The sequence below is a fragment of the Trachemys scripta genome, chromosome 5 (genome assembly GCF_013100865.1).
Source record: "Trachemys scripta elegans isolate TJP31775 chromosome 5, CAS_Tse_1.0, whole genome shotgun sequence".
Lineage (NCBI taxonomy): Eukaryota > Metazoa > Chordata > Testudines > Emydidae > Trachemys > Trachemys scripta.
In genome coordinates this window covers 63577047-63601100 of record NC_048302.1, presented here as the reverse complement: position 1 = coordinate 63601100, position 24054 = coordinate 63577047, and the positions used below count along the sequence as shown (strand labels likewise).

The 24054-nt window shown below is 40.0% G+C and overlaps 1 protein-coding gene across 2 annotated transcripts in view; it reads left to right on the top strand.

Moving 5' to 3' along the window:
• Positions 1 to 24054, top strand: part of FSTL5 (follistatin like 5) — a 568085-nt gene that overhangs the window by 322734 nt on the left and 221297 nt on the right. For both annotated transcript variants that reach the window (XM_034772507.1, XM_034772508.1), the window contains one exon: positions 2613 to 2733. In XM_034772507.1, coding sequence (XP_034628398.1) covers positions 2613 to 2733 — 121 coding nt within the window. The remainder of the gene's footprint in view (positions 1 to 2612; positions 2734 to 24054) is intronic.

Sequence of the window (24054 nt, the reverse complement as noted above, 5' to 3'; positions counted from 1 at the left end):
CTCATCAGCAGGGTTTGGGACTTTTAGACTCATTGTACAGACCTCTGTCATTTGAGTGACTAATAGTAGTAGGTTGTTAACCTATATGAGTTAGTCCTAAAAGGAGGTGGGATACTTTGCCAGCGGGTTTCACAGATATGTGCTGACAGCAGATTGCACCCATTTTCCCCCAAGCTTATGACGCCTTCTTCTCTGTCCCTTTGGACCTGCCCAGTCTTGTCAATTTGTTACCTATTGCTCCTTATGCTAGTTCCATTCTTCTCCCGTTACCAGTGCCAGTCTCCACTCCTGACATTTTTCATCTCAGTCTCCTTACCCACCCTCCATCTCCTGATTCCTTGTCCCTCCTCCTGCACCAGCATGGCTCTTTCTTTCTTTCCTCACCTCCACTCCCTGTTGCACTGATTTACGGTACCAGTATCCTCGCCCAACTCTCAGTTTGCCCCGGCCCTTCACCCAATCTCAGTCTCACTCTCACCCACTGACTCCCAGTCCTTCTCTTCCATTTCACACTATCTTCTAGTCCCATTCCCCCTTCTTTCCAACTCCTAGTTCCAGTTTCATTCTCTTTGCTTCCCCACCTTTTCCCCCCCCCCCCCGCACTCCAGTTCTGGTCTCCCACTCCCCGGGTCCTCATTCCAATAGATTCTCCCCTTCTCCCTACCTCCAGCTCTTGTCCCTGTTCCATTTGAGTCAAGTGGAGCCCAGCAATAATTAGAGCATAGGAGAGACAGGCTTTCTGTTGTCAGTTCAGATGCCTGGCCCAGAGTAGCTATTATGTGGAAAGTGTGGTTTTGCCCTTGTAGCCCTGGCCTGAACAGTGCAGGTTCTGTTGCTCTGAGGGATTCTGTGTACACAAAGTTCTGTTTTCATGAGCCAACTGTGAATTTTAACATCCACAAGCATCTCAAATTTAGAAGTTAATTAGCTGAAACTTGTAAAACTTCTATAACAGTGAGATTTCCAAATGCTATAAGCACAGTAACTAACTTGGAACATAAGGTATGTATATTTAATTGTCTTTGGCTGCATTTCTGCCTTTTATCAGCCAGCTAAGGAGATGATTGGGTGCGTAAGGACCACTTTCATTGCATAGATTCCATACAGCATCTTTCTCTGCATTCTGGTGGCATTAATCATAATAAACAAGCTAGATAAATAATGCATAATAGAACTAATTTTCTTCAGGTAACATCTTATTTAATAACTAAACTATTTGCATGGTAGTTTTTAAGGTTTTTGTGCTTGTGCATCTATAAATTATCATTTATAAATTATTAACAAGGTCATTATACGTGTTTAAAGAATTTTGTACAGTTCTATAGGAGAGCCATCCCATTTGTTAGGGAAAAATAAGTTTGCACTTCCTATCTTTAGGCTTATTGGTCCTTTTGTTTTATGGTGTTTGCATGTTCGGAATTTTTTCATTTGCTCTAAGGAGAGCTGTGAATTCAGTTGTCAGCATTGCTCCTTTCTGCTTTTGTTGTCCCTTGGGTAGAGCAACTGGAATATCCCAATTGCATATTTGTGAAACAGTCTGGATTCTCTGCATTTGGTTATGGGAAAACATAGTATTCAAAGGTAATAATGTAAACTGTAATATCCCTTCAGATGAAGATTTATTATTTGTTTATATTTATTTAGGAGGAGAAAAGTGTATGTTTTATATTGAATTGAGCTGTGTTCATTGCAGAAGTTTGATCTTCTTGCAGCATTACAACAGTTGGCTGTGTTTTCTTTGATTCTTATGGATGCATGATTAAGTTTTCTGTTTAAGCTGTGATGTAAAACACGGGTCTTGAGCATTTGTTATGAAAGATCTCATGGCACTTTCAAGATATTAGGTGCATCTATGGGATTTGCAGACTAGCATCTGTCAATTTTTGGTGTAATCTACATTTGTCCTTGCAAAGTCTACAGACTGAATATAAATGATGCACAAATTAGAAGAACATTCCTTCATCAGAGGTTCATTAGTGTTAAAATCTAATAACCACTAATTATAATCCACTTACAAAGTGGATGCCCCCCATTGTGGAGACACAGATATATTTTCAGGTCTTTCCTAATAACAGGTTCTTAGGAAATATAATAGGCTTGTCAGATGTGTATAAGAAGTTGATGTAATTGCTGGTGTAATAAGAATTGGAACCTAACAAAAATAAAAATGTTCTGATTTGGGGTGGGGAGAAAGGGAGGGTCATAGGATGGAGAGACTTGCTACTGATCAATGTTGTTATAAGGAAGACAATGTCCTTGTTCATACATCTCTTTTCTTTTTGTCAATGTCATTGTAAAGAATTTCAATACAGTGAAATCTTGCTTGCAAAGCAGAATATCTATACAGTGTTATTACATACTGTGTCATATTATATATTCTTCATATTTCACAAACTTTTCTGTAAACTCATTGGCACTGACTTAAAGGTATTAACTTTCTAAACTGTAATAAATAATTATAAAGCAAGTGGAAATCCCCAACTTTACACAGTTTCAGTTCATTGCCCAAGCAGCCTTAAAATGATCTATTAAATGATTATTAGGAACAATTAATTATACTGCGAAACTCTAAGAGCTCAAATGTAATTTCATGGTCATAATTTTCTTGTCAGGTAATAAAACGGGATGAGGTTGGCAAGGATCTGTCTGACTGCTCTCTGTTCGATCTGCTGAAATATGATGATTATAACAGTGACAAGCACCTAGTTCTGGAAGAATTCTACAGAGCATTTGGTAAGTACAAGATTTTTTCTACTCTTTTCACGGTTTTCTCTTTCTGTCTCACTCTTTTTAAAAATCAAATGTTCTAATTTGAAGTGTCATGATGCAGTGGTTCAACAGTGAGCACAACTTGATCATTATGATGTAGGGGAACATCCTGAAACAGAAATCAATAGGAGATGCATTTGTGTCCAGTTTTCTCAAGACAATGATTCTGATAAAGGGGCATTTGTAGAAGTTTTGCTTTTCTGCCAACAAATGAATGTACGGATGCACTAATGAAAAGTTACTGTGTTCAAGATCAGGTTGTAATCTGTAAAACTGGTCAAGCCACATCCCTTTTCTGTATTCGGATTGCCACAAGCTTAATAGATACAAGTATTCATTTCATGCTGATCTGCCCCTGTTGTGCTTGTTCAACAAAATTTGTTGAAGGGCACTCTGTAGAGGATTCATAAAACCAGGTGAATTTTCAGTGTAACTTGTGGGTGGTCGTTGTTCTTTCACAACCATCCCTCATTACTGGATGTCCAAGGTGTCTGGGAACAAACGTTTACTGCTGTATGGTATTGTTGCATCTCCAGACACTCCTGTTCTCTATTACATGACCCCAATTTTTTGGCTAGTCGCTTGAGTCAAAAAGGGGTAATGATATTATAATGAATTGAAAGAATTCTTTTCTGCTTACCACTACAAGACGTTAGAGGAGACCATATTTAAAATGGAAGCTATTGGAAAACAAATGGGAGGTGATGGATAATGGAAGCATTGCTTCACAGCCACCTTAGATTTTTCTGTTAGGAAATGAAGAGCCTGATTCACCTCTTACTGTTTTCCAACTGATGTAACTGCATTGATTTTAAGGGGCATATAATTTACATTTATATAAGTGAGAGCAGAGCAGTCTGGGAGTGTAAGGTGTGTTTGGGTTTTAATTCTCACTCAGATCACAAGTGGAAATGAATTTGGTGTTTTCTTCTTAGTTGCTGTGTGCAGGGCAAAAATAAGACATTTCATAATTTGTCACATTCTGGCATAATCAGTGGTGAAGCCCAGGAGTGTTGAAGGTCAGGATTGAGGTTCAGTGACAGAGCTACATGGAGAAACCTGCACAACTACTACATGCACTAGCTCTGGTGCTGATTATTAGTTGCTATTAGTCCTTTCAATACATGAGTGCCAAACTTCACCCTTTTTAAAAGGGAAATAATTGAGTGTATTCAGAAATATCAACTCCTGCTCTTTGAAAGGTGCAAGCATGATGATCATCATTTATAAATGATTCCATTTGAATTATTCAGTATGGTTTTAAAAATTCTTAGGAAAGGCCAGTGGATAAATGATTGTTCAACTTAAATTATGTGTGCATATTAGACCTTTTGTGAAAACAATAAAAGCTATTAGTCCCCTTGTTGATACATGCAGGGTCCACCAGGAAGATAGTGTATGACATATGATATGTCTGTATAATATCTTTTATCATGAAAGATTAAGAAAATGAAGATAGGTATAGTATTAAATAGACTACATCATATACTTTATGTATTGTTACATACATTGTTACACTCTTGGTTGTAGCCAGTGAGAATCTGGACATTTAAACAAGATACTGAATATGATTGTTAGGGATTGGATAACTCATTTAAATAAACTTTGGTCCATTTAAACTATTTCTGGAGCAGATTTTCAAAAAAGCATCCTCTGATTTCGAACGTGCAATTCTGCTTATAGAATCCATTTTGGGTACAGTAATACAGTTAAGAAGTCTTACTATTTGAATTATGGGTCATATAGGTAAAGTGGGTGAGGGAATATCTTTTATAAGACCATTTTCTGTTGATGAGAGAGACAAGAATTTGAGCTTACACAAAGCTCTTCTTTAGGTCTGGGAAACTTAGAGTGTCACTGCTAAATACAAGAAGGAACAGAATGTTTAGCATAAGTACTTACCACACATTTCAACATCCCTACCGTGACAGAGAGGAAAGGAAAGGGGAGGGAAAAACAACTGGGGGGAGGGTGGCTAGTGGGTTATAGATAGTTGTAATAAGTCCAGTGTCTCTATTCAATCCATGATTTTTAATGTGTAGCAAAATTAGGAATTTAAGCTGCCAGTCTTGTCTTTTGAAAGTGTTGTGCAGGTTTCCTTGGAGGATGAGGACTGATAGGTCAGATATAGAGTGATCACTTTGTGAAAAGTGTTCACTCACAGGTGATACAGTGTTTTTGTGTATTATCATTTTCCTGTGTGAGTTCATTCAAGAGTGTAGTGATTGTCAGGTTTCACCCACATAGTTGCTGTTGGGGCATTTAGTACACTGGATGAGGTACACCACATGTTATAATAGGCATGTGTAGAACCCCTGGATCTTGAAAGGTTTATTGTGGAGGGTGTTGATCATTGTAGCAGTGGAAATATATCTGCAAGTTTTGCATCTGTTGTTCTGGCAGGGTCTGCTGCCGCTTCATGTGGGTGTGTCCTGGTCTGTGGGGAGCTTGCTTCCGATGATGAGCTTAGAGAGGTTGGGGAGTTATTTGAAGACTCCTCAGAGCATATTCTATGGTGTCTGACTGAGTGCTTGGCTGTAGATAAGATTTCTTGATGTGTTTGGGTTGGTTATTGGATCTATGCAGGTAGGTATGGTGATCTCCGGGTTTCTTGTATATAGTTGTCTGTAGGGTTCCATTGTTGAAGCTAATCATGGTGTCCAGGAAGTTGATGCTGGTATGGGCTCCTCTGTGGGTAGGCCTGTACTATAACATCTGCATAGATGAGGAAGGCAGCCTCCCCCCTCCTTTTTTTAAATGTTTTAGGCAACCTTGGCCTGTTGGGCAGTTTGCTATTTTGCTTACCTTGCTCATATTTACTGTCTTTTACACCTCCCTGTGCACTAGCTGCCCTGGTGTAACTGTGCTGAGAAATGCATGGAGGAAGTTCTGCAGAGCTCTGCTCGCCCAGAGACCCCCGGGAGTCTCTACTCTGTCCCATGAGGTTACCTGCCGTAATGGCCGATGAGTCCCCATGTGCCCTGGGGCTTCATTTGCAATATGGGCATTGCTACCTTTGCCGGGGGGGCTGCCCCGGTCTTGCTGCCCAAACTTGAGGCCAGGCTGGGCCTGCCCTGTGACCCCATGTAGACCCTGCACACCTAGCTGCCTGAAGCTGCTGTAGTAAATGCAAATTAGCATGCAGCAGCTGTTTAGTACCATCAGTGCCCACACTGAAGGTGCAGCTTCTGGACCTCCCACTTCTGGGCCAAGAGTATTTTGAGTATTTACTATTCCAATAGTCTGACTCCTGTCAGGTGAAGTCCCTGAGTGACTGGTTGAGCATGATCCTTGCACCTGGCAGTGGCCCCTGCAACTGCCACCCCTGGAAAGGCCGGATACCACCTCTGCCACCCATGCCCCCCAACCTCTGTGGTACAGGTCACACTCACCCCCACCCAGAAAGTATTGACTTCTTCTTCCAGCCAGGCAGACAAACTCCTCCCTGCTTAAGTTCAGGGTGGTGATTGTGAGAGATGCTGGTATATAAGGATGTGACATCCATGGTGGCAAGGATGGTATTCTGAGAGAGGTTGTTAATATTGTGGCGTATGTAGAAGAAGTCAGTTGTGTCCTGGAGGAAGTTGGCCTTTTGCATGGTGATTAGTTTGAGGATGGTTTCTATGAGTCTCCATATTCTGTCAGGAAGAGTTCCATGGCCATATATGATGATCTGCCTGGGTTCTCTTGTTTGTGTATCTTAAGAAGCATGTATCTTAAGAAGAATGTCCTTGGGGCTGGTTTGTGGGGACTGAGTTTGTAGCGTTTTCTCTTGGAGCTGTTTGGGGAAGGATTTGATGATAGCCTAAAATTCCTGGGTAAATTGTGGTGTGGGATCGTTTTTGAGTTTGTCACTTGTTACTGTGCTTCAGGAAGTCAGAATTTAGATGGCCATCTTTTGTACCCACAAATTGTTGGTACATATATACAGACACAAAGTTAGATGCCTCTCTCAAAGAAGTGTCTTTTTCTGTTTTAATCGTCACCCAATATAGAAATATTAATATTTCCAAATTCTGGTGTTTAGGTACTACATTGCCTTCCTGCCTCACAGTGGTCCCTGTCCATAAGTTCTCTCAGCTCCTGTCTCAGAATAGTTTTCATGTATGTTATCTATATGTATGTGGTAATATAGCACACACAAGCATCTGTATGAGGAAGGACTGCAAGATTGGAAACAAGTATGAGAGAAGACCTTTAGTGCATTTGTATAAATAGCTTGGGAGAAAAGAGGGAAGTCTAGTAACTGAGTATGAGATCATCAAACTCATTTTTAACCAGGACTTAGAATGATATTTGAACCCAAATCTTTGGGGTTGAAAGCCTATTTTACTAATCTGCTATACAACCTAGGTCCCTTAAAGACTTAGGTCAGTGGTTTTCAGTCTTTTTCCATGTGCTAACAAATGTTGAATGGAGGTGCGGACCCCTTTAGAAAATTTTGACGTGTCTGTGGCCCCTCAGGGGTCCATGGACCACATGTTGAAAACCACTTATTTAGGCAATTCAATTCTATTTCAATATGCAGACAAGGACCAGAGTGTGATATCTGTTTTAATTAATTATCTTTTGTTTCATTAGCATCTCCTACTAGTTTTTTTTCCAGTAGTGTAGTTGATTATAGCCTTGACTGTGACATAAAGATTGTAAGTTCAGAATCAAATATGACTGTGAATTACATTGTGCGTTTTATGATAAGGCTCCAGTCAGGCAATAGGAACTTTTATTTTTTTTCTATTAATAAGCAACCTTCAGGACAAAGAGAGATCATCCATTTTAAAGATTACAATACATATTTTAGATTAAAGGAAGCTGGTTTTCTTGATAATAAACTGGTAGTTGCCTAGTGTAAAGATTAACATATTATATTCATATTCACTTACTGCTAATTATTTAGACAATATCTCTTCAGCTGACAAAATGCATTTGAGATAAATACTGGGTTTCCCCCCCACACACACTTTTTCAATGCAAGTAAAATAAGTATGTGTGAAATAAGCAAATATCACTCCTTAAATATACAGTTCATTTAAATTTACAGTTTTTTAACTTGTGTTTATTTGTGCTCTACTTTTACCAGCTATAAGTTCATATAACAGTGTTGCTGACGGAAGTAGACGGCATCATGACTAGGAATATTTGTAATTTAAATAGTAAGTGGTTGGGTTAAACCTCCATAAAACAGCTGTGAGTTCCACCCCTCATTTAAGATAGCTGTAAGAGACAGCAAAAGAAAGGTGTCTTCCAAGTATCAGTGGGTTAGTGTAGTCTGGTATTTCTGATATTTATTGTAAGGAAGAATACAGAGTGACAGACTGTCTCTCTTGGGATGAAGCGGCCTAGAAAGTTATTATGGTCCTTAAATTCAGGGCTTTTCCTCTTCTGTGAGTAGATGATGAAGGCAATAACAGAGAGGTGAGAACTGCTTCTGATAGAACTCTGGCTTGAAATCTAGTTACTTGGGCCCCAGTTAATCAAGCTAATTCAACATATTGTAAATTTAAGCATCTGAGTAGTCCTATTGGCTTCAGTAGGGCCTTGGCATTTTGGGGGGTTTTATTTCGAGGCTTTTGTTCTTTTACCCTTAACATACATATGCCAGCCTTTTTACATATATCATGAGCTTTTGAAGGGCTACAGGTTATATTTTCAGGCCTGCTATTTGAATGGTGCAGTCACAAAGGAGCAAATCAAATTACTTCCAATAATAGTAGGGGTAAAAAGGAAAAACTAAGCTGAATATTAAGAAAAAATTCCTAATCAGATCTTGTTAGACTATGGAACAGTCTCTCAGTGCAAGACCCATAAACAGGGATCATTAAAACTAAAATGATAAAGATATCTTTTAAAACAGGGACATGGAGTATGTGACATAGATAAAGTTTTCCCTGCCCTTCGGATTCTACCTGACCACCCGTTTAAGTCAAAAAGGAATTATTCACTGTTTGGTGGGTAGGTTGAAAAAGCTTGAATATTGACTCTCACTATAGTTGCTCAAACTTGGAATTTCTGTTCCACAGGAAATTCTAAGAAGTTGTTTTTGTTCAGACTCAGATTGGGTTTTTTTTAATGTGAAATTTGCTGTGGAAAGGAAATTTTGGTTCTTTGGAACATTTCCATTTGAGTTCTTTGCCACAGAATGGGAAACTTAGAAACTAGTCTCAAGCTTGACTCTCTCAGCTTCCAGGGCCACAAAGGTCCTGAGGAATAGGGCGCCTAGAAGCCTTGAGAGCTCCATCTGGAGGCAAGGCTCCCAGGATTGCAAGGCTCTCATTTTCCTCTAGACAGACTGAGAAGGAGCCAGGGAGGCAGGAACCTGTTTGATTTCCACAAAAGCTTTGTTGAAATCAAGAGATTCCTGCAAATGTTTCGAGTTCAAAGAATGAGCATTTGTTGACAGAAACAAAGTCAGTTGGAAAAATTCAGACCAACTCTAGTTATCACATGGTTCTGAAGCTTAGGATATGGATAGCCCGTGTGTGTGGGTAAATTATAATTATATATATTTATATATATTTAATTATAATATTATGTATGCACACATACGCATGCACACACACAACACACCAAATAAAAGTAAAGTCAAAGGGGTTTATATTTATGAATACCTCTTTTAATAATGGACAATGAATACATGTATTTTGTCTCAGAGGAGCAGCTGAAACATAAGACGATGGAGCTAGTCAACAGGTAGAGAAATCAAATACAGAATATTCAGAGTTTTAGGTTCTGTAAATTAAAAATTATTCACAAAAGAACTCTTTTATTTTTCAAGGATTTGCCAACTTTGTATAATTAAATGGCAAAAAAGTTTGTTAGCGCAGAGTTAAGGTTTCCCAGTACCAGCTTGTGCCCTTCCAGAATGTCAAGCTCAGCATAACTCAATCTTGAGAAAATACAGCATTAAGGTAAATACCCAGCTAGCCTTAACTCTGAGTTTTAGCAGCGTTAAATGCTTTGAACGGTAGCGGAGGTAGGTGGGGCAGGTTGATAGAAGTATATTTGTAAGCTGAGAGAGGGGGATTAGTTTGAATGTCACAGAGCTATGGCTGTGATATGAGGAGATCAGGTTTGTGCCTACCCGTGTGAGTGAGTAGAGGAAAGGGGGACATGTATACTTCAAGGAGCTATTGAAATATTGTATAGGTTGTCACAGTAGCAGGGCACCAGAGGGAGGGAGGGTCTTGCCACAGGGATTATTGGGACTGAGCTCTGATATGAGAGCAGTCAGTGGGGGTTAGTGAAGATAAGGGAAAGTATAAGTTTACATGGTATCCTGTGAGTAAGTGTGAAGGGGTTGTTAAATTTCACAAGTGAGCTTTTTCTGTCAGGAGAGTAGGTACTTTATGGGGACAATAGCTGCATACCTATATTGCCATATTTATGCCAGCATAACCCTGTAGTGTAGATGCAGCCTACATTTATGGAAGGGATTTGTCATCTGCCACCATTGAGACCAGCCTAGCTCCATCCTCTTTGGAACCCCCCTTCAGGTAGTTGAAGGCTGCTATCAAATCCCCCCTCACTCTTCTCTTCTGCAGACTAAACAATCCCAGTTCCCTCATCCTCTCCTCATAAGTTATGTGCCCCAGCCCCCTGATCATTTTTGTTGACCTCCACTGGACTCTCTCCAATTTGTCCACATCCTTTCTGTAGTGGGGGACCCAAAACTGGATATAATACTCCAGATGTGGCCTCACCAGTGCTGAATAGAGGGGAATAATCACTTCCCTCGATCTGCTGGCAGTGCTCCTACTAATGCAGCCCAATATGTCATTAGCCTTCTTGTCAAAAAGGGCACACTGTTGACTCATACCCAGCTTCTCATCCACTGTAATCCCCAGGTCTTTTTCTGCAGAACTGCTGCCTAGCCAGTCGGTCCCCAGCCTGTAGCAGTGCATGGGATTCTTCCATCCTAAGTGCAGGACTCAGCACTTGTCCATGTTGAACCTCATCAGATTTCTTTTGGCCCAAACTTCCAATTTGTCTAGGTCACTCTGGACCCTATCCCTACCCTCCATCATATCTACCTCTCCCCCCCAGCTTAGTATCATCCACAAACTTGCTGACGGTACAATCCATCCCATCATCCAGATCATTAATGAAGATGTTGAACAAAACTGGCCCCAGGGCCAACCCCTGAGCACTCTGCTTGATACTGGCTGCCAAGTAGACATCAAGCCGTTGATCACTACCCGTTGAACCTGACAATCTAGCCAACTTTCTATTCACCTTATAGTGCATTCATCCAATTCATACTTTTTTAACTTGCTGGGAAGAATACCGTGGGAGACCTTATCAAAAGCTTTGCTAAAGTCGAAGTATATCATATGCACTTCTTTCCCCATATCCACAGAGCCAGTAATCTCATCATAGAAGGCAATCAAGTTGGTCAGGCATGACTTGCCCTTGATGAATCCATGTTGACTGTATGCCCCCCCGCCCCGATCCCAATTCACATGAAGGGGGAAGGGTATGTCAGATCCCCACAGGTGGGCCCCCCCAGCTTGTGACACACTCATGGGAGGGGAATGTGGTTCTGACAGGTGCCACTACCTCCATTTTCCTTCAGTCCAGTCAGTCACCCCCATGTTTCCCCTCAGTGTCCCATCCCTCCTCTTCTGTCCCCCCACCCATCCTCTTAATCCCTCCTCACACCTATACCTTTCTCATCCTATTTCCACCTACTCTGCCACTGGAAATCACTAGCTCCTCCCAGTTAACATTTGCATCTGTCACTTATTTTCTTTTCAAAAATAGTTTTGGCACCTTCTGAATATTCTGCTGCATTCAGATTGCATTTCTCCATCATTAAAAGCTGCTTTGACAAAGGCATATCGGAGAAAAAATAGCTCCTCTTTTTATTTCAGATTTCTGTCTTGAATTGGATTTGAGTGCCTGTGTAGTGGTTAGATTCATTGGCTGGAACATTCCCTTGTAGCTGCACAAGTCCTGTGACTCTAAGGCACCTTTAAACACTCCTTGTGCTCTCTCTCTGCACAGGTGCAGTGTAATGTATTAGGCATGTGAGCCTTAGGGCAAGTCTACACTACAGCATCACATCAGCGCAGCTGCAGCGCGTCTGGTGCAGATGCACTATGCCAATGGGAGAGCGCTCTTTTGTCATCATAATTACTCCACATTAGCAAGAAGCAGAAGCTATGTGGGCAGTTGACTTAGCGCCAGTGTTGGGGCAGAGTGAAACTTGCGTTGCAGGGGAAAGGGGTTCCACACCCCTGAGCTATGTAAATTAGATTGATTTAAGAGGTAGGGTAGACCTGCCCTTAATCTTGGCAGAAGGCCTAACTGAAGTAGCAAACTCTTTTTCAAATAATGTTTTAATTTGATTTCCCCTAAAGGCTAATGGGTGGCATGCACTCTGTTGTGGTAACCCCTGAGCATTGGAGACCCTGATGCAATTATTTCAGCCCTATTGATCTCTATCTGCGCACAAAAATATGTTTCCAAAATGTCAACTTTAAGAAAAGTATTTTTTCTTTTCTTTTCTTTTCTTAGAGGCTATATGCTGGAATCCCCTTGGTCAGATGGCCCCAAATTTGGATCTCTGACCACATCCTGTGCCCCCATAAGGCACACCAGATTTCAAGGCAATCCAATTGACCATATAGATTTTAGAGCACTTTGACTAGTTGAGCTTTAAACAGAAATGCTGGTAGTAATCTTAACTGCTCTAATGTTTCTTATGGTATCAGAGTAATTTTATATAGACTAGAAACACTGTCTTTTACCTTTGTACTTTAACAGTATTATTCAATTTCTGAAACAAATCATTTTATATTAATATATTGTGTTCTTTAATTTTTAAAATGAAAATCTCTGAAGCATATACCTCAGGTGGCCTTCACAAAGATTCAGAAAATCTCAAAGCTTTACTACAAACAAGTAAAATGTATTAAATTATTCTGTTTGATCACTTAACAGACACAGATACATTTGTGAGCATGTCCATTTATGGTAGCAGTAGAAAAAATGAAGGTAATGTGGAAATTTCTGAATAGAACTCATTGAATACAATGAATTCTAATACCAAGCTTTATCATAAATAATGCAACAAAGTAATGTTCCAGTTGTAGCAACTTGCATCCTCTATTAAGTGGAGAAAAAAAATTATCACATTGTCTTCTGCAATGAGTTACCCTTATTAGTGCAGAACTATTTCTAAGGGCAATTTATGCTGAATAAAAGTGCGTGGAAACAAATATTGAAACAATTTGGATTTTTTTTTAAAATGCCACTGAATATGCCAGGAGCTAACTGTAGAATTAGCTGCACAAAACAAAACAGGGGCCTAGTTCTGATACCCTTATTCTCAAAGAATAGTACTTTCCTAATTGTGATGTAATGTGCTGCTCATCATGAATAAGGATATCCCAATCTGGTTCATAGTGATTACTTGCAGTTTAGAATACCATGTCCTGGTACTCTACGTAATGCATTGCAATATACTTCATATAATGGAATGTACTTTATTTTAAGGTACAGATAGGGTTCAGATCAGAAAATTCACATCTGAGTTGAAAACATTCCATATTTCCAGGGTGTTCAAGTTCTGATCAGGGCTATGATAGTGTCAGCGCCTTCCTTAAAATTTGAATCTGGGTTGATATTCCAATGCTTCTCCCTCTCCAAAGGGATTTTGTTTCAGACTCATGCCTTATTTTGATTTACATTTTATTTTTAATTAGTCTTATTTGGTTGTAAATTTGTCAAACACAGATATTCCATGGAAATTTTGCAAAAGCATAGTACAAAATATGTGACTTTGCTCCTGCCCAGTGAAAAAGAGGCCAAGTCTAACAATCATACACTCACAGTGTCTGATACAAAGCCCACTAAAATCAATGGAATCCTTCCTTCTACTTCAGTGAATTTTGGATCAGACCCAAAAGGCCCAAATCATGGTATCTCTACACAGTCTACACAACCACTTAGTTCAATGGAAGTCCCTAAGCAGGGATTGCAGGATTTGGTCCTAACATTTTCTGATCACCTTGGGCCTGTCTTCTGATCTTTTTCAATTTCCCAAACCTGTTTTTACTTATTTATTTACATTGTAGAGATTGGCAGGGAATAGTTGAAGAAGCATACAATATATGTTGTTGAATGGCACTGTTTAGCAACTGATAATTACTTTTAGTACATGGTTCTTTAACTACTATGTTCCTGTATGGCTGAAATTATTTCTCACATTACCAATGAGAATTAATTAGTCACAGTGATGCCAAGTAATTCCCACATATTGGAGGCTTCCATAGTATGTATGTAATTGCTGAGGCTCAACTCAAGCTCTTTGTTACATGAAAATAAAAAAGCTATATGTGACTGAAATAATAGCTATTTTACTAAAATCTCATGTATAGATGAGCATTTAAGGTTTTGTATTGTTTATTTACAGTAATAATTATTGATTGCTTTTATCTAAGTGTTGAAAACACTATTGTGAAGCCCCAAACATTTCAGGATGGCATTTGAAGCTTGCAAACCTTCTTCAACTTTACAATTTTTGCCTGTAAGTCAGTTTCCTTTACTCACCCATGTCATGCACACAGAGCCTGATCCAAAGCTCATGGAAGTCCAGTTGCAAGACTCTCATTGACTTCAGGTGGCTTTAGATGAGTATTGTGGATGACTGGTTATGGCGTTAAATGTAAACCTCAGTATGCAGTGTGCCCAATTCTGCCCTCTTATATGCACTTACAGCTCTGGCTGACTTTAGTTGGAATTGCAGAGATTTAAATATTGGCACCTGAGGGCAAAATTGGGTCCTATACATGAGATGTCATATACAATAACAGTGTGGTAAGATTACTATCAGGATTTTAAATGGTAAATTTACTGTTACAATAACAATTTTCGCTTCCAATTTTGCTTTCTATGCAGATCTCTCAACAACAACTTGAGCAAATTTTTAAATCTAAAATGCTGTCATTGTGGTTGGCAAATTGTGTAGCTGTAGATGTCTTCTGGGAGATATTACAATCCCAGTGCATTTTACGTAGTCAGATCAACACAGTAAACAGAAAGAACTGTTTTCACCATACTTGTCATGGTTGATGTTTAATAATGTAATTTTACTAACTATCTTTTTGCTTTTAAAATTATGAATAATGTTCTGTTCATAGAAATTAAGGATTAATATCTGTGTACTTAGCGGGGTACAGTGCAAACAGATGCTGTGCATGCCTCTCACACAACTCTGACAAAGTACCTTGATCTTAACTGGATGAATAGCTGCTACATTAGTCGCAGACCACTCTTGCACAGAAAATGTTTGTGTCAAATAGCTGATTTGTGAAATGGACAAATAAGAGGGCACCAATCACATTTTACTGTGATTAAGCCAATTTCTGTTAAGCATGGGTGTCTAGAAATGTAAGACTAACACACTTATTCATGGTGCTACCTAGATGCTTAAATAAATATAAAGGCAGGGTCTTGGGAATTCTGAAGTTCCACAGAATTTTGCTGCAGCCATGCGCCTGACAATTTTTCTCTATATGGTAGCGATGAGATAATTAATGTAAGTTTCCAATGAGCTGCCTATAAATGCCTAGAGAACAAGTTTTGCAGACAATGTGGTACGGGTCAGGAGCTCTTGCTCATTGAGTTCTGCACATTTGAAAATCCGTCCATTATCACAATGACCTTTGTTAGTAATTTAAATAAGCTATTTCCCTTACCAATAGGAAGAAAGAGAAAATATTTAGAGAATCTGAGGGCAAACAACCCTGCCATAAAAGCAACAATCCCTGTGCAACAAGTTCAAGTATCCATTTCAAGGCTGTTGTATGCCATTGGGAGCACATTGAATATAGTGGTTCTTCATTTAAAAAGAACTGCACAGGATGTGGTTACCTATACATCTTTGCAAGAGTCATAACAAAATTCTTCATTATGGTGGACAGCATGTCAGACTACAAATTGAATTGGCCTTCCTGGATGAAAAATCCCCTGCCAAATTGCATATGATTCTGCAGACAATTTAATCAAAGATCCTTGTTGCCGCCAAAATCATCGATACTCCACCCACCCACAGTTTGCTGAAGAAATCTGAATGCACAAGAGAAGGAAATTATAATTTTTCAGTGTTGCTGGAGGTGCTTAGAAAGTTCAATGAGGCTTTCTTGGAAATAGATGAGAAAAAGAACAAATATGTCTGTAGATTGAAATGCAATATCCCAGTTTGTGAAAGAAGTCCAATTGTTTGATCCTACAAAGGTCATTTTCCTTCCACAAAGTAAGAAAACTATTGAAACTCCTGTGCCAGACAAAGTTTGGTCTCTACACAAATATCCCAGCACCAAACAATGTTGCCAGTAATAAATCATCTGATAAAAATTGCTGTGTTGTGGAAAAGCACTGGTGACAGAATCTGAAATAAGGTGAGGCAGCATAAACTTGTGTGTTAACTGAGTCTTTACCTGTGTTAATGCAGTTGTAGCATACCCTCATTCTTGAGCTGTTTTGAGGTCTTTAGGAGGACAACATATACCAGACAATATTCTTCTGTTACAATGCAAAGAAATAAATGCATCAGTCGCATTTTAGGCTGTTAAGATTTTTCAAAAATGGGTGCCTAAAGCTAGGTTCTGAAATCCATGTTTAGGTACCCAAATAAGTGGCTTTATTTTCTAACATTCTGAGCAGCACTGAAGTCAGAGCATTTTTAGCCACCCATTTTAGATCTCTTTAATAAAAGAGAGGAATATTGCTTGTTGCCAGAATAAGGATGGAATTAGCAAAAGCACCTAAGTAACTGAGGAATACAACCCCCTTTGAAAGCCAATGGGACATATGCTCCTAAGTCATTTAGCCTCTTTTTAACATATTTACCTGTAAATTAAAATAATTAACATACTTTGCTGAAGAATTTGAGTTAATTGTGCTGGAGAATACATGGACACTTACTAAATACCATTACAGAAAGAATATTTGTCATTTTATATACTCCTCATACTTAAAAACCAAACGATTTCACCCACCTAAAAATGAAATCAATACTTTCAGCAACAACACTGTAAATTAAATTCACTGAGTTACTTACAGTATAGTATTTTTCAGTTCCGTGTTAAATTCCCATGATAAAATCTTCAGTGAAATACAAAAATACTTTAGAAACTTCATGAGCCAATGCAAAGCAGATGGAGCTGAGGCCAAAGTTTAAGTTCAGGGGTGATCTTTTGGCATCCAGCTGGAAGTTGGCCGGTGTGCACTGCTTCTTTGAATTGGCCATTCCCTCAAAAGCTAGACGACAGTGTGATGTTGCACTCCATATGTTTATGGAAATATACTTATGAGTGTAAATATAATGTAACTGGAATATGCTTTATGCAAAAGGTCTCTTGTAAGGTATCATTACAAAGCTTATAATCTTATTCTTGCATGTATGAATGTATCGTTCTTGTATCTGAAGCTAGAAATATGAAGTATAACTCTGAAGTCCTATTGTAACTATGCAAAGTGTGGGCCATTAATGGTGGCTTGGAATCTTGATGGCTCCCATTAACTAGGACAATTGGTTGTGAATGGCTCTGTTTACTCGCAAACCTTCCTGGGTGCCTGCAGGCCAGCCCTGAAAGAATGGAGAATGAGGTCTTACAGTGGCATGTGATCATGTCACCTGGTACTAGAATCCATTTTAAACCTAGTGCTTTTCCATTTAGACCCAGAAAGAAAAAAGAGTCCAAACTTGTGCCAAAGCTATAAAAGGGGGTGGAACAGAACAAAGGGGGCTGCCAGTCATGAGAAATCCCCTAGTTACCACTTGAGCTGGAACTAACAAGAACTGTACCAGATAGGGTGACCAGATGAGAATTCCAAAATATTGGGACCACCACAGGGGGAGCACCATTTCAATTGTTACAGTCACCCATCCGAGTCTTCAGAGGCACTTTGGCGGAGGGTACTTCAGTTGCTGACGGTCTTCAGCAGCATTTCAGTGGCAGGTAATAAACCTTGCCGCCAAAGAAGTGTCGGGGACGTTTTAACCCAGACGGCACGGTTCGTTGTCTGACCGCAGAGTGAGAGACAGGCAACACCAGCAAGGTCCAATACAAGCTCTTTATTGAAGAGTGCACACAACAATAGAGAGCGGCCCGTCTCCAGAGAGAACCAGCCACGATTACAATAACTAGTGAGATTATATAGACAGTTCCGTCGCGTCATAGTTAAAGCAACCCAATCCCCCTTTATTAGTTAGAAAGCTTCTAATATTCATGCATATCTATCTTCTTTGACACTACAAACAATTCGTGATGCCTCAGGTTTCTCTTCAGCTTTTTGTCATGCACCAGAGGCTGGGAGAAAAAAAGGAGTTGAGTACAGATAGAGAACAGAAACAGGGAGTGGAGACTGCAAGTCTCCATCTGTCCAAACAACCTGTTCCTAGGACTTCTAGTACAAGAATGCGGTCCTCACCTCCCACCTTATCCTCTGCAGCTCAAGCAAGCATGCCCTCAGGTTTCCCACGAGAGGCAGGAAAGGCCTAGCAACTACTATTAGCCTGACTTTGGCTAAGCTGGCCAAACAGTGTTCTGTACTCCATATTTTTTTGGCCTAACAGAAGGAAGTACCCACTGCCGAAATTCCGCCAAAGACCGTCGGTGACTGAGGGACCCGCCGCTGAAGTACCACTGAAGACCCTGATGTGCCGAGTGAGTGTAACAATTGAAAAGGCACTCCCCCTGCTGGTCACTGCCGCCTAAGCAACAAGATAAAAAAACAAACCTCCCGAACCAAAATATCGGGACAAATGGTGCCCCGATCGTACTTCGGTCGGGACGCGGAACAAACTGCTTGATATCAGGACAGTCCCGATTTTATCGGGACATCTGGTCACCGTAGTACCAGGGGAAAGGATTTGGCCCAGACTAAGGAGTCTAGTCTGTGAAGGAAACTTATTAGAACGTCTCTGAGGATGATATTTACCTGTATTCAGTTTCTTAAATGTATCAGGCTTAGACTTGCGTGTTTTGTTTTATTTTGCTTAGTAACTTACTTTGTCCTGCCTGTTGTTACTTGAAACCACTTAAATCCTACTTTTATACTTAATAAAATCACTTTTGTTTATTAATTAATCCAGAGTAAGTGATTAATACCTAGCGGAGCAAACAGCTGTGCATATCTCTCTATCAGTGTTATAGAGGGTGGACTATTTATGAGTTTACCCTGTATAAGCTTTATACAGAGTAATATGTATTTATTTGGGGTTTGGATCCCATTGGGAGCTGGGTGTCGAGGTACTGGAGATAGGTGACTTGCTGAGCACTTTTTGGTTAAAGTCTGCAGCTTTGGGCGTGTGGACCAGTCTGTGTTGCAGCAGACTAGCGTGTCTGGATCAATAAGGGAGGGGTCTGAAGTTCCAAGCTGGCAGGGAAAATGGGCTCAAAGGTAATTCCAGCACATCAGGTGACTGCCTCAAGGAGATCTCTGTGACCAAACCCATCACAGACATCACCTAGTTTACTGAATTAGGTAAGGGAACATGTTGCCTTCCCAACAGACCTCCCAGAATATGTAAGTTTACCACAAAGGCTCATCCATCTGTTTTTGTTTGTTTTTATTTTTATTTTATTTTTACTCATTTGCTTCTTTCACTGCTTCAGAGAAGAAGGGAGCATAGGGACTCTGTTTACGTGAGTAGGTAAATGTAAATTAGATTATTAAACTTAATTGCAGATAGGAACAATTTTCAGAAAAGCCTTTCAGTACTGTCTAAATTACTTAGATTTACTGAGCATTCATGATAGTCACAATATATAAAAGGACAGGTTATGTTTCCAGTTGCTCTTTTGGAATGTGCACCTTCGTACTATCATGAGAGGTCTGTTAAAAATGTCTAAGATACACCGGACAGGGCTTAATTTAAAAAAAAAAAATCTTGTTTCCAGTTTTGCAAAGCTTGTGTAGAAGGTGGACAAATTATTGTACTGAGTGTGCCTAAATATCAAACGTCTACAATGTGAACAAAATCAGCATTAAAAAAAAGTCTCTCTATTTCAAGGAACAATATTAGAGGGGGAAACCCTTTCAGCTTCATTCTGTTGCTTTAGAAAACAACACAATGGCAAAATGTACTGATTTCAGGAAATTCCATTACAAACTCCGTTCCCAAAAGTAATAATAAGCACATTTTCAAGAATTACTATGGTATTAATCCACAGCTTTTTTCCCCTTTAGTGTAGTGCTTCCATATGTGCTATCACACGTGATTTCTTTAAATTCATGTCTTGCCTACATAAAAGACCTGGAAAGAAATTATTGCTGGCCAACTGAATAAAAATAAATGTAATATTGGATGTAAGAATTTATAGAAACCTTCAAAGACAGGGTGGGAGTAAATAGTTCATTCTTATTTTATGTGTAGTCAGGGCCGGCTCAACCCATTAGGCGACCTAGGCTGTCGCCTAGGGCGCTACAATTTGGGGGGCGGCGACTGCGGCGGTATTTCGGGGTGGGACCTTCTGCTGCCTAGGGTGGCAGAAAAGCTGGCGGCGCTCCTGTATGTAGTCAAGATATTACACTTGGTTTTGAAATAGATAACCAAAGGTTTTCCTTTTTTTCCATATTACTTAGCTTAACAAACTTAACAATTCAAGAAACAACTAAAGTGTATTACACCCTTGTTTTCCTCTTTTAAAATGGGTAATATTGTGTTTTTAAATGTTGTTGAATTTTGTTGTTTGTTTAGTACCCAGTGGCCTATAACAATCTGTACCATGTGTGTGTGTTTATGCATGTATGCACACATGCACATAGATTTTAAATGGGCCCAAGTATGCCTGTTGGGTCCATACTTGGATGGGACCATCCACATGGAAGAAGGGAGAGCACCCATATACCACTTCCATGGTGGTGTTCCTACCTCCATCTTTCCCCACAGAACCTGGGGATTGATCAGGCTGCAGTGGGCTGGCTGAAGAAGGGAGTATAGAGATTGGGGGACGTACATTCTCTTGTCTCCCCCATTCCCCTCCCCACCTCTCACCCCACAGAGAGTTCCTAGGAAAAAATACTACAGCTGGACATGCAAGTCTTTGAGGGAAGCCTCTAACTCATTGGTTACCAATTTCTTTCTGGTGGTGCCACCCTTATTGTAGGCCCCTCTGACAAGCTATTATTAGTCCCAATAACCCTTATGAAAGTTTCAGAGTGCCCCACCTCTAGTGTCCCCTCTTGCCATTCCCTGGCACAGTTTTTTTCCTGTCCATTTTCTATCTTCTATTCTGCAACTGTTCTCTTCCCCCCCACCCCCCAAATGTGACCTCTTTTTGGTCTTGCTTCTAAAGTTTAGTGAATTTTATTTTTGTTTTGTGGCTTTCCCTCTCTACTCTACTCTATCTCTACTCTACTCTACTCCCACCTTAGCAGAAGGTTAAATGATGCTAGAGGTTGGGGTTTCATGTTCCTGCAGTCTAGTTGAGTGCTATTGGAGAAGAGGAGTAAGACAAAATTCAGTGAGCTGCTTCTTAAACCTGCAGCACTGTGCATGTCAGCTGCACCTGTAATCATTTCTATTAGTGATGGTTATGGAAGAAGAAAGTGAAAAGGGGTGTTTTTCAAGAGGGTACATTACATGCAATTACAGAAGCATAGTAGCATGGCAGAAGAACAGATCCAAAGAATCCACCCATGTATTGTTCCCTTCTTTGTACCCCCTGAACTAGTTAGGACACCCCTGCTAGGGCCTGGCCCCTAAGTTGGAGATGCTTCTCTAATTAGCAACGAAGATTTAAATTTTTTATTTCATTTTGAAAATTTAAAGTCACAAAGTATTGATGACTTCAAAATTCCTGGGTTTAAACACACTAAATTAGTGGGACAAATGCATTGCACAACGGTTTGCAGTATTTCAACCCATGTTTACCAAAAAATTTAAAAAAACCAAAATGAACAATAAAATATCTGTGGTAGCTCCTTCCCTACCCTTATCTGATTTCGTTGTTTCACCTATATTACACATTCTTCATGCTTTTTTTCTTGTAGAGCACTGCACACACTGCCATCACTTAAATAATAAAAATCTGAATTTTGGTTTTTACTTTTTATTTAAAAAAATTAGTAAATCTATCAATTAGCAAATGAGTGCTTATTTTAGCTGGGGAGTAACAGATTGTATCTCTTATTTTCCTAGTTTCTTAATTTCCTAGTGCTCCTGCTATACAGTAGTCTAAAAGTTATCATTTAAAAGAGCAACCTCTTTGAGAGGAAAAATAAAAGATATGAAGGAAACCTTTCTTTAAAGAGAGACTGCTTCTGTCTCTTTAAAGCACCGAATAATCTCAGCAGGGTAGTGTATAGTAATGATAGTTTCCAATAACCATATTTGACTGTGTCCATCATTTTGGTACATGCACAAGATGCTTTTCTAAAAAGCTTCAACTGTGACAGCTGACTACTTCTGACTCATTGATAGATTTGGGAAATCTAAACTAAACATGAAAAATCATTTTCTGCAATCATATATGGTATGAAAGCTGAATATATCTTTTGCTGAACCCTAAGAGCTATTATGAAGTCTTGAAAAGTAGGTCTCTCCAATCCTCTAGTGATAAATTTCTTTCAGTATGTTTTAAAACTGGAACACAAATTTATGAGACCCTATATAAAGCACGAATCTTTTGTCAGCCCATGTTGCATGGTAATATAATTTAATTTTCTTTTTTGTTTACACAAACCATGTCTACTGTGATCACTGCTAAAAAGTCAAAAAAGTGCCAATAGTTGCTGCACTTTGGTTTATTTCTACTTTTAGAATAGAAAATAATTGTAATATTCCTGATACAGTGGTGTGGTGATTCTTAGTAAGTGTTGACTTTTTCATAGAAACCAGTGCATTTGGGTACTGGAGAATGGAGCGGGAGTCTCAAATGCTTCAGTCTGTCACAGCTATTGTTATGATCTCGGCTAACCATTGGAACAATTTACTCAGGGTAATAGTGGATTCTCCTTCACTGGTAATTTTTAAATCAAAATTGGACTTTTCCCCCCTAAAAGATATGGTCTTATTTTGGGGAGGTTCTATGGCCTGTTGTATCCAGGAGGTCAGACTAGATGATAACCATGATCCCTTCTGGACTTGAAATCTATGAAAATTAATGTTGTTTTACACTGATACTCATCACTCCTGATCATTGCTGGTTCTCTGCCTATTCAAATAATAGTACATCATAATTACAAATATACATGTAAATATATGTATATTGTATAGACCTGTCTCTGTGCGTGTGTGTGTGAGAGAGAGAGAGAGAGAGACCAAATTAACAACACATTGGGACAACTCAATCATTGAAGACTGTGATAGGCCAAAATTCCTAGGTAGTTAATGTTCAGTCCTGTCCTTACTACATGTCAGGTGACCACCTGTCCTGAAATGCAGAGTTCAAGTCCTAGTCCTGAGCTGAATGACTCCAGGAACAGCATTTGTCCCGGATTTCCTGCAGCGCTGCTCCATGCCTGCCCAAGGCTCAGTGATGGTTCCTGGAGGAGGAGGGGGTTAGGTGAGCTTTTGCCCCCCCTTTTGCCATGAGATCCTGCCCCCTGTTCCTCCTCCTCCCTCCGAGTCCCCCTCCCCACCCCGACAAGGCCAGAAGCCGGAGCCGGGCAGTAGTAAGAGCCGCCCAGGGAGCCTTGGCTGTTGTGGGGAACCCTGGACTGTCTACCTGCCCTGGGCAGTGTGATCCTGGGGGTGGGGACACGGGCCTGCTCTTGGTACCTTGGCACCCCCCCCCCCACACACACACATAGATGGAGAGTCCAGGGCTCCCCAAGTGGCTCTTACTATGGCCCAGCTCTGGGTTCTCGCCTGACTGGGGGCGAGGCCTCAGGGTGAAGAAGAGGGTCAGGGAGAGGAGGGCTTGGAGGGGAGAGGAAAAGCAAGGGGTGAGGTCATGAAGGGGGTGGCTCCTGCATGTGTCCCGCTTTTGCTTTTTGAAAAGGTGGTCACCCTAACTGCATATCATAATACACACCGCACTTCCATTTATCCAAAATCGTGTTTGTTCAGAGATTTTTGTATTTATTCCAAAGCCTTTCCAAAAACTGGTGTTGTGCTGTACCCAAAATAAACTTGTCAATGGATTCCTGAGCCTGTCCCCTGGAATTCCTAGGTACTCAGAATCCTGTGTAACTAAGTTAGTAGTGATTTATTTATGAATTTCCTGGAGGGAGGAAGGCACCACTCAAAGGTTTCAAAGCTGCAGGCAGAGGTAAATCTATTGAAGTATTGTGTCATAAAACATTTAGAAAGAGAAAATGCAAAACAAA